We start from the raw sequence: 10,732 nt of genomic DNA on the forward strand, positions 1-10,732 counted from the left end.
TTTTTTTTTTTTTTTGGATGATTCACATTGATTGTACTGTTTAAAAGTATGTAATGTTCTTAGATACTTAATTGTCCAAAATAATTCCCTTTGTTATATGGATATTTTATGTTTGCAGTAATTTAACTTAATTCAGCATTGGGCAATAGAAGCGTAACTGGTCTTGCGAGGGTGGCGCAGACCCAGGGGATCCCTGTGAGATGCTGCCTCGTGTGGGCGGATGAGCGCTCTGCTCTGGCCAGTGGCTGCTTTAGCATCCAGCATGCCCGCAGGTTGCCTTTGCTTCTCTTCTGTATGATTTTAAGAGGGACCAGGCAGTTGTGGTTAGTTGGCAATTCCACTCAGCGTTGGTTGGGCCAAAGATCTGCTGGTGTTTTATTCTGGATTTTGCTTATGTTCTAGAGAGTAGGAATTGTTTAAGAGTCTATCTCTGAGAAAACTGCTGGGCCAAATCAAATCTCTTAGTTTCAACTTCTTTGCAAGGAAATTTCAGAAAAACTGTTAACTTAAGCTGGTGGGCAGGCAGCTTTCACTTCAGCCACAGCACAAGACGGTGTGGACAGTGGAGCGTGAGCTGCAGAGGGCTGCTTCCACTTGTCCTTGCTGCTGGTGCTCGGTGGGGGATCTGGGCACTTGGAGACTGAGCGTGGGTGACCTCCTTCTGGGCCAGTGAAATGCTTCATGGGTGCTCCCTCCAGTGATGCTTGTATGAACCCCTCAAGCTTATGACATTTAAAAAATAGTTATTATAAATTCAAGTGCTTGAAAGCCTATGGGAGATTCACCCTTTGTGCTCTCTAGGAATTGTAGAGCGCGACCAAGAAAATATTTAAAATTCCTCAACAAATAAATGAACCAACCCAAACTTGACTCCTGAGCTTTCGGGCACAGAAGTGGAGCCTTCTAGCTTCCTTTAAAGGCAGTGCAGTGAGGTATAGGGAGCAGCTCAGGCTGGCCTGTGCCTCCGAGAGGACTCTGGCCATCAGGGACATGGTCCCTGCCTTTTCCAAAGTGACGGTCACTGTTCCACTCTAGGAGGCATCCTTGAACACCAACGGAAGAACGGGGGCTTGGAGGGAGTGAGGGGCAGGGATGCTGCAGCAGTGGTGGTGCTGGGAGGTTTGGTGGAGACTGTGACTTTGATGAGCCCAGAGCCCTGCTTTTGTGTCATCAGGAAAATTCCATGATGTATCCGAGAGCACACACTGGACACCGTTCCTCAATGCAAGCATCCATTACATCCGGGAGAACTTTCCTCTTCCCTGGGGGAAGGTAGGTGCCCCCTCCACCCTAAAACCCTGCACTCCATACCTACCATGTATCTGCACCTGCACTCACCCCACTTATACCCTGCTGCCTAGCTCTGTGAGCACTAGCCAAACAGCACTTGGGACACAGTAGGTGCCTGGTTGATACAAGAGTAAGTTATGATAAAAAAAAAATGGTGGCATGTCACTTGGCCATTTTCCTCTGATAGTAATCTGAACATTTGTCCAAGGCACTGTGGAACATCTTAACAAGTTCTATTTAAGTTTTGGGGACTAGACAGTACACTGTACTTGCCTCTAACTTTTTTATAGTTTTGCTAGTGGAAATTTCTCAATTTCTAAGCCTAAATACACAGGTTTTTCATAGGATTGTTACAGAACAACCCAAGCACACAGGACTATAATTTGTTCCTTACAGGGCACTGAGAAGCTGGTGGCCTTCTTGTTCGGCATCACCTCACACATGGTGGCAGACGTGAGCTGGCACAGCCTGGGCATCGAGCAGGGCTTCCTCAGGACCATGGGGGCGGTGAGCACCCACCTCTGCAGCTGCAGACTCTGTGGGAGCGCAGCTGTCTTACCTAAAAACAAAAGCACACTGCCCAGTAAAAAGGAAATCTTGGGTTTTTCAGATGTCATGTGCAAACAAGATTTCTTGCCCAAAGTGGTATTTGGTCATAGTGTGCCTTTTCCTGTTCATTCATTTTTTTTTTTCTTGGACCCAGACAAATACACTCACAAGATGAGAAAGACTTACATGTACTGAAAATGGCAAGAGATGTGATGTTGTTTTAGTTTTATTCAACCTATAAGTAATGGATACTTGCTCGATGGTTCTTTTTAAAAGTAGCAGTTCTGCTCTATTTCTTTTCCATTTCCTCTGTGAAAATGCCATAGCCCCAATCTGATAATTGTGATCTTAGCTATTGGCTTCACTTTGGGAAGACCCTTCTGGACAACAATTGATATTAATTCCATCTGTTAGAAGGTTAAACTTGGTCTTGGACATATATATATATATATATATATATATATTTATCTGCAATATCTTTGTTCCAGACATTAAGTATTCAATTCAACTCTAAGATAAACAACAAAATAAAACATTACTGTGAGAAGGAGGCCTGCCTGTGGGCTCCTCAGCCCTCCACATGGCCAGGTGGTCCCCTCGCCTCCACCGCCTCTGCACCCCATTTGATTGTGAGGTAGGCTGAATTTGGGCTCTACTTCGTGATAAACAGCAGGCGCTTCTTTTTCTTTCTCAGATGGATTTCCACGGCTCCTTTTCTGATGCCCATTCTGCTGGTGATTTTGGTACTGTTCATTTATATTTGCCAGATTTTCTCTTGTGATTGCAACTGTTCACTCACAGTGAATTCACAACTGTGCTTTTGATGTGTATTTTTTATATTTTGCCAGCAGCATATGCTTAAGTATCTTTAATATTGCATTTCACTTAGAGTGAGACCTATCTCTATGCAACATGGGGATATATTTCTAAATAGTTGTATATGCATTGTTTTATTTAAAACACAGTCATTGATTTGTGTCATAATTTTAAAGAACATTATATTTGGTTAAAATACTCTAACTGGTATCTCCTAATCTCATTAGGTTTAAATTGAAAAAAAAAATCCATCTTTTTTCTGTAATAAGTTTCTTTTGAAACATTTTAGGAGAGAAATGGTATTTATTTAAAGGAATCCCTATGTTCTGTTTTTCCTTATTGTAAAAAATATTCTTTAAGGGGCCGGGGAGATGGCTCAGTGGAATAAGCGCCTCCCTGGCAAGCGCAGGGGCCTGAATTCAATCCCCGGTTCTGTAAAAAAACAAAACAAAACAAAAAAACAAACAAAAAAAATTCTTTAGTTAGATGGGTAATTCCTTCTTAGTTCATATACTTTGCTGGCTAAGATTTTTAAGAGTCCTTTTTCTTAAAAACATGCCTATCTAAAACAATAGAAACATGTAACAAGGAGGAATGGATAATCTTGTGAGAACTGTCTTGGAAGTGACATGCAGGGCCAGCATTAACCTATCAAATGTACATGTTCTTCTCGTACCCCAGGAGGAGACGTGGTGAGCCAGTTTGAATTTAATTTTAACTACCTCGCTCGGCGCTGGTAAGAGCAATGGCCTTTTCGATGTGTGACATCTAAATGCTACTTACAGCCTAACGTTGGCAGATGTACATGTAGTTTTAAGCACATATGTGTGTGTTTGCTTTAGACTTGTTATAGGACAGGTTGGGATATCTTCCTATTTTTGTCTTCCAAAGATCCTTGCTATTTTCTGCCTTTACTCTTTCACATACATTTAGAATCAGGTTGATATCTCTGAAGAAGAACTTTTTTTTTTTTTTTTTTTTTTTTTTTTTTGACAGGGCCTTGCTGGGCAGTTGTGGCTGGACGGGACTCACTGTGTAGTCCAGGCCGGTCCTGAACTTGCAGTGATTCTCCTGCCTTAACCTCCCAAATGCTGGGATTGCAAGTGTGAACTACTACACTCTGTTCTTATTGGAATTTTGATTAGATGTTTATTGGCTAGAGGCGAATTGGAGCAGAGTTAGCTATGTGGCAATATGGGGTCTCCTTTGCCATATATATGTTTTATGTTTCATTTACTTAAGTATTCTTGAATGACTTTATATAAATTTTTTCAACAAGCTCTTATATATCTTATTAGGTTTAGTTCCAGAGACTTTGTACTTTTCTTTGCTACCCTATATGATTTTTAAAGTTATATTTTCTAATTAATTACTGGTCTACAGAAATCCAGGTGACTTTTAAAGTTAGACTTTGTAGCTAGTGCCATTTCTAAGCTATCTCATTACCTACTTAGCTGGTGGTTCTTTAGAATTTATTGTAGATTGGCAATTACAGTCTCCAAAGTAAAATCATTTTGCTTTGCCTTTTCTTTTTTCTTGCTGTGTCATTCCGGCTGGTATCTCAAGTACAGTGCTGGATGGAAGTATTGATATTGAGCACACTTATTTTCTTACTGATCTTAAGATATTTTAAAAGTATTATGTTATGGAGTTTTGTAGATTGAAGGAAGTTTCCTTTGATTTCTAGTTTATTAATATTTTTAACTCATGCATTAAAATTAGATAGAATCTCTATGAGCTGTGTACTGAGACTCTGTACCAAATACATAAAATGAAAAAAATAAAATAAAATTAGATAGATAGGGTTAGACTTACTCTGTGTCTGAGACATTTATGTTTCTTATGTGTTAATTTAATGAATTGTATTAATCTACTTGCTAATACTACATCAAGCTAACTGCCTGAGACAAAGCCAATTCTGTCATGATGTACCATCTTCTTTCTATTTGTTGCTTATGTTGTTATTGCTTAGAGTTCTTGTATTTGTATTTATAAGTAAGCATGTAGTTTTCCTTTGTTTTTTAAAAAATATTTTTCTATCAAGGCCTTGCTAGAAGCAATCAGGGAGTGTTTTTCCTTTCGTATTCTCTGGAAGCTTCTATAAGATTAGAATATTGATTCCTGGGATGTCTGCTAGAATCTGCCTGTAAAGCTGTCTAGTGCTGTTGTTTTCTTTGTATGAATTTTATACAAACTTCCTTAATGATTACAGGATTATAGAGCTTCTCAACTTTTTAAGGAGCTTTGTATTTTTCTAGGATTTTTCCATTTTAAGTATTTAAACACTTTGGTACAAGGTTGTTCATAATATGAACATCTTAGCTTTCAAAGTTCCTGCTTTATTTGCACTTAAATGTTCCCTTTGTTATAATGTATATTCTGCCTTCTCAGTTTTAAACTATCTTGCATAATATTTTTCATGTTTATTATTTTAAAGAATGAAGTTTGGCTTTATCAATCTTCTTTCACTTTCTTTCTCTCCCGGCCCCTTTCTCCTTCCTCCTTCCTTTTTTTCTTGTAGTACTGGAAATGGAATCCAGGGATTTTGGACTGAGCTATATCCCAAGTATTTTTATTTTTCACTTTGAGACAGAGTCTTACATAGTCATCCAAACTGGGCTATCACTCAGTGGATTAAAGCGCCTGCAAGCAGGCACAGGGGTGGAGCTCAATCCCTGGGCCTGCTGTGCTGTGCTGGCCTCGCCCCTGGGGTGCACTGAGGCGGTGATTGAGACTGGGTGTGGTGGTGCTCGCCTGTAATCCCAGCACTTGGGAGGCTGTAAACAGGAGAATCACTATGAGTCCGATCTAGTAGTAAGACTCCGAACACCCTGTAGATCCTTCTCTAAAAATACAAAAAAGAAAAAAAAAAAGACAAACTGGGCTTGAACTTGTAGTCCTCTGTCTCAGCCTCCCGGAATGTGGGGAGTGTAGGCATGTACCACCTGTGCCTGGATTATGAATTTATTTTCCATTTTATTTCTTTCAAGTCTTATTTATTTATTTATTTATTTATTTCAAGTCTTGATTATTTTCTTCCTTATACTTTCTTTGGGCGTCTATGAAATTCACTGAGTCTTGATACGTTTCCTAGATTATGACCAATTTCTGTAAATATTCTACAAGAGATTGAAAAGATTAATTTTTCAATTTATGGTTATGCTAACTTATTAATTCTACTATCCAAATAAAAATGATTTATAAGCTATAACTCAGATACTGTTACTATTTCTTTATCAGATTGACCTGATGATTACCCCTGAGGGAGCAATTTGTTTAAAACTTTGCCCATCTTGATAGTTGATTTTTCAACTGCTCTCTATTGTTCTGTCAATATACATACAGGTTTTGAAGACCCAGTCAGGTGTTTTTTTTTTTTTTTTTTTTTTAATTTTATTTTATTTGTGTGTGTGTGTGTGTGTGTGTGTGTGTGTGGCCAGCTCAGCCCACCAGGGGGCAGGGCTGGCTGGCATGTGGTGTTGGGGGATTGAACCACAGTCCCCGTGCTTTGCTAAGCTTGTTCTAAGTAGGTTCTTTAGACCACTGAGCCATCTCACCAGCCCGCCAGTCAGGTTTTAAAGCTGTCTTTTTCTGGGGAATTGAACTTTTTGTCATGATTCAGGGGCTTCTTTACTTCTAACAATGTGTGTTGCCTTAGCCTCTAGTTTTTCAGATTTGACTGCTGTTGTGCTGGGCATCTTTAGGTTGTATCTGTGGTGTCTGAATTACCTGGGCTTCCCTCTCTCCTGCGAGGGTCTGCTTGGGCTTCTGTAGGTTATCTTGAGGGCCTGTGATGTGGGGCCTCTTTAACTTACACTTGACCTCTGACATTTTCTGACTAAACAGGTAGCAAGGGTATAGGACAGAACACGTGTGGGGCTGGCTGGGGGCGGGGGGTGCCGCCAGTGCTAACTGCCATGTGTGGTATAACATGACTGAGAATGTACCTCAGTGTATCTTGTTCTTCTCTCTCCATCATCAGGATGAAAACAAGCAGGTTTCTTTGCTGTGCTTTTTTCTGTGCTGGCTTATTTCTAGCTCATACTCATGGTAAATGTCTAGCCTTTTGTACTCTGACTTAATGGAGAGATGGTCCACTTTGGGTTGTTCCTACCCCATATGTCTTGTCTCCTGTGAGCCATCAGAACCCTTCAGGTTTGGGCTGGGGAGATAGCTCAGGAGTCTAAGCACCTGCCTGGGAAGCACAAGGACCCAGGTTTGATCCCTGGTACTGCATGTCATGCCGGCCCTGACACCCCAGGCGTGCGGTGCTGGCCACTGAAACCAGGCATGGTGGTGCACCCCTGTTCCCAGTGCTGGGGAAGCTGAGACGGGGATCACTACAAGGCAAGGTTGCTTAGTGAGACCCTGTACCAAATACATAAATAAATTAAAAAAAATTTTTTTAAAAGCCTTCAGGTTCTCAGGAAGTGGGTGTCATCAGGGGAAGGTAAAATTCCCCTGTGCTCTCAAACTTTCCAGTTCCTATTTTTTTTTTTTAAGTCTTTGGAAATGTTTCACTTTCTTGTTAGCTTAGTGATTCATTAAAACAAATATTTCTTGTTATTTATCTCTAGCCTTTTAAACTACTTTCATTAGGAAAAGCCATCCCAGTGTTCTTATAAAGTACAAAATGGACTTGCCAGACCTTCCTCTTTTGTAAATATAGGTGAATCAGATGTTATTGGTTCTGATTTTTGTCCTGTTGGTTTTAAGATTTTGAAATTAAGATAAAAGATGATTCAGTACAAATCAAAATTCAAAATATATGGCTCTTCTTCCAGCTAAGATAACTAATATGTATGAGCCAAAATCTGGATATAGAATTCCTCTCACTGCTTTACCTCGTATTCTCTGAAACTAGCATGTCAGGGTGAGGAGCCATATTTGGTGTTTTAAAACTAATGATTCTTGAGAATAGTTCTGTTCAGAAGGGTAAAGACACCTTGATATTTTTCTCGAACTCTAAATTAATAAAATTAAGCACTTATTTTATATTTCATAGTTTCTAATCTTTGAATATACCTTCCTAACTACTACAGTCACCCATTGTTTGCTTTGTATCACTGAGCCAATTATTTAACTTTTCTGTGCCCCAGTTTTCCCCTTCTGTAAAAGGGAGTATAACAGGGGCACCAGTAATATTACGGTAATGATATCTAATATCTAATGATTATTATATAATACTGGCAACTGCTGTTATTTCTGTTGCTGTTATCTTCAACTTCAGAATCAAAAGATTTTATTTCGATGCATTTCTCAGGTATGTGCCTGTCAAAGATCTACTGGGAATCTATGAGAAACTCTACGGTCGAAAAGTCATCAGTGCAGATGTCATTGTGGACTGCTCATACCTTCAGTTCTGGGAAATGTGAGTGTGACCCAGAGGAAACGTTCCGACTGACCCTATTGTGACTTTCTTACGATGCTTTCTTTTTTCTTTTTGGCGGAACCGGGGATTGAACTCAGGCCCTTGTGCTTGCCAGGGAAGCGCTTATTCCACTGAGCCATCTCCCCGGCCCCCTTATGATGCTTTCTATGCCTTAGTTCCTGGGAATGGAGTTTAGATGTACAGATTACAGTTATTTGAAGGCAAATGCATGACAGCTGGATACATGTGGGTGTCACTTTTCCTTCAGATTCACTTCATTTCTCTATAGAAACTGCAATTCTCAAAATGATCATTCTGTTGCAGGTATGGAGAGATGTTAGCTGCTTCCAAGGTAAAGATTTTACTCCTTGAAATCTTAGTTTAAAGGAGTCTGCAAGTGGCAGGAATGGCACCTTACTTATTTTTCTTTTCTCTGTGCTGTAGCTATATTCTACCTACTCCCTGAAGTCCCCGTTTTTGGTGGAGCATTTCCAAGAGTATTTCCTGGGAGGACTGGACGATATGGCGTTCTGGTCCACAAGCATCTACCGACTGACAAGCTTTATGCTAGAGAATGGTACCAGGTGAATATCTCTCTATGTCTCACACCAGTCCTCTTTGTCTTTCTACTCTGTTCCCCAGAATGATTCTGAGGCTTTCCAACAAATCAAACAAAAACAAGACCAAACAGTCTCATGAACTGCTTGAGGGGGTCCTACCCGGCTGGCTTGGCTGAGGAGAAGCAAGTTTTGGGGTTAGAGAGGCACATGCTGTGTGGTCTGTGAGAATTCAGACCGCAATCACATAGGACTCAGCCCCTGCTTTGTGCCCCTGAAATTTCTCTCCAGGAACTCTTGGTGCACAGGAGTGGCCACTCCCAGGGCTCTACAGTGGTGGCACCACGGTGCTAGGGCTGAGCAGGTGCCCTCCCCCTCTCTAGGCACTCTTGGTGGGACAGGAAGGCCTGCTCCCACGGCTGAACAGGCCCCCCTCCTCTCCACCCAGACCCAGGATTGGGCCCAGGATTGTAAGGATTGCCTCATCTTCTAGTCAGAGGCCGGAAGCCACCGGGACCCCACCATACCTCTGCCTTCTAGAAGCAGAGTGTTTGTGAAGTGCAGTCTTCCCTGGAAATCCAATAAGTACCCCGGATGAGACAGCTGCTGAACCCCAGGCCCTTTTCTCCTGGGCATGCTCAGGACAAGAGTTAGCCAGGGACTCGGCCAAATACAGATGGGGTCGCAGGGTCATCCAACAGCACCAGGGTTACTCAGAGAAGCCCACAGCAGTGGTAGTACAAGTCCTCCAAATGCGGAGCTGGGTGGCCAGGCAGGCCTGGGGCAGCAAGTGTCATAGAGGACACCTACTTTAGGGAAAGGAAGGGCATGGGTCAGGTGGTGTAGGGTGGGAAAGCCATGCTGCAGGCCGGAGCAGAGCCCGGGGGGATGGCTCAGGGCAGGAGGACTCTAGCAGGTGTGTGCCTTTATAGTTGGAGTAGCTGATAGGAGCAGGGCCCTAGGATGTTCTTGGGCCCTTAAGTCATTTCCTACTATCACATAATGTTGACTATAATTACATGTTGTGTTGATTTGAAACAAAAGGCCCTTTGATGTGTTTGACTTTAGTTTAGGAATCTTGTTTTGGAACCTCAGTAAGTAACAATTTGGCAGGGCTATGGAATCTAATGAAATGATATTTTTAATAGCACAGAAGCCTTGAGTCTGGTTGCCAAGCCCTGCCTCTGTGGCTGGGAATTTTCCGCGCAGGCTATAGTAAGGACAGGCTTGAAGGACCTACCACACCCTTGGAGCTACCTGGAACAGACTGCTGACCCTCCCTGAACCTTAGGATCCTCATCTGCAGAGTGGGCCCAGTAATCCTTCTGTCATCAGAGGGGGTGAGGAGTACGTAAACGTGCTCACGCCAAGGGCTTAACGTGTAGTCAGCACTTGAAATGCTGGCTCCTGCTATTATAATTCCTTTTAGGAGCAAGCCAAGTCTGTGTGGGAAGGGTTGTAATGCTTGGTTGTGTTGAGGCGCATGACCTCAGTTCTTTGTTTTATGTCATCCGCGTGTAGTGAGCCTGAAGTGGAAAAGCACGCTTTTGCATTTGTTTTGTTTTGGTTCCATACAGAGCTAAGGAAAGATGAACTGCTGGGCCGCACCCTTTACTTTGGAAGAAATAATGGAAAGAAATACGTCTTGTCCCTTGATCTGTGTTGTAGTTTACCAAGACACAAAATTCTACAAATCCATTGCTTCTTTACACACATTTGCAAGGAAGATCTGTCCAAATTCATAGAAATGTATGAGAAATTTTGAGAAGGCTCCAAAGAGAGACAACACAAATAAATTTATGCTAGGAAGAAATATACACATATTTTCATATTAGCAAGCATTTTCCAGCTGACTGATAATGGGTTATCTTCCAAAGTTCATTTGTTACTTCAAAAATTTACTTTTCTGAAATGAATTATGGGTGGTTACAACCTCAGTCAGAACTGTGTGTACATCAAAATGTGTTTATAGCCTCAGTACAATGTCATCAGCTGCCTTCTTCCCTGCCCTCCCTTCCCCTCCTCTTCCCTCTCCTTCCCTTCTTTTGTATTGAGGATTGAACCCAGGGCTTTTGCAGTGAGCTACACCCCCAGCCCGCCTGCCTGGTCCTTTCCTCCCTCCCTCCCTCCCTCCCTCCCTCCCTCCCTC

At 41.9% G+C, this 10,732-nt stretch overlaps 1 protein-coding gene across 1 annotated transcript in view; it reads left to right on the top strand.

The window, feature by feature from the left end:
* Positions 1-10,732, top strand: part of Gpld1 (glycosylphosphatidylinositol specific phospholipase D1) — a 57,370-nt gene that overhangs the window by 19,506 nt on the left and 27,132 nt on the right. Inside the window, exons 5-11 of the mRNA XM_012516674.2 lie at positions 1,175-1,272; positions 1,687-1,797; positions 2,534-2,582; positions 3,337-3,391; positions 7,919-8,026; positions 8,351-8,378; positions 8,471-8,610. Of these exons, the coding sequence (XP_012372128.1) occupies positions 1,175-1,272; positions 1,687-1,797; positions 2,534-2,582; positions 3,337-3,391; positions 7,919-8,026; positions 8,351-8,378; positions 8,471-8,610 (589 nt within the window). The remainder of the gene's footprint in view (positions 1-1,174; positions 1,273-1,686; positions 1,798-2,533; positions 2,583-3,336; positions 3,392-7,918; positions 8,027-8,350; positions 8,379-8,470; positions 8,611-10,732) is intronic.

The sequence above is a fragment of the Octodon degus genome, unplaced genomic scaffold (genome assembly GCF_000260255.1).
Source record: "Octodon degus isolate 3935 unplaced genomic scaffold, OctDeg1.0 scaffold00119, whole genome shotgun sequence".
Lineage (NCBI taxonomy): Eukaryota > Metazoa > Chordata > Mammalia > Rodentia > Octodontidae > Octodon > Octodon degus.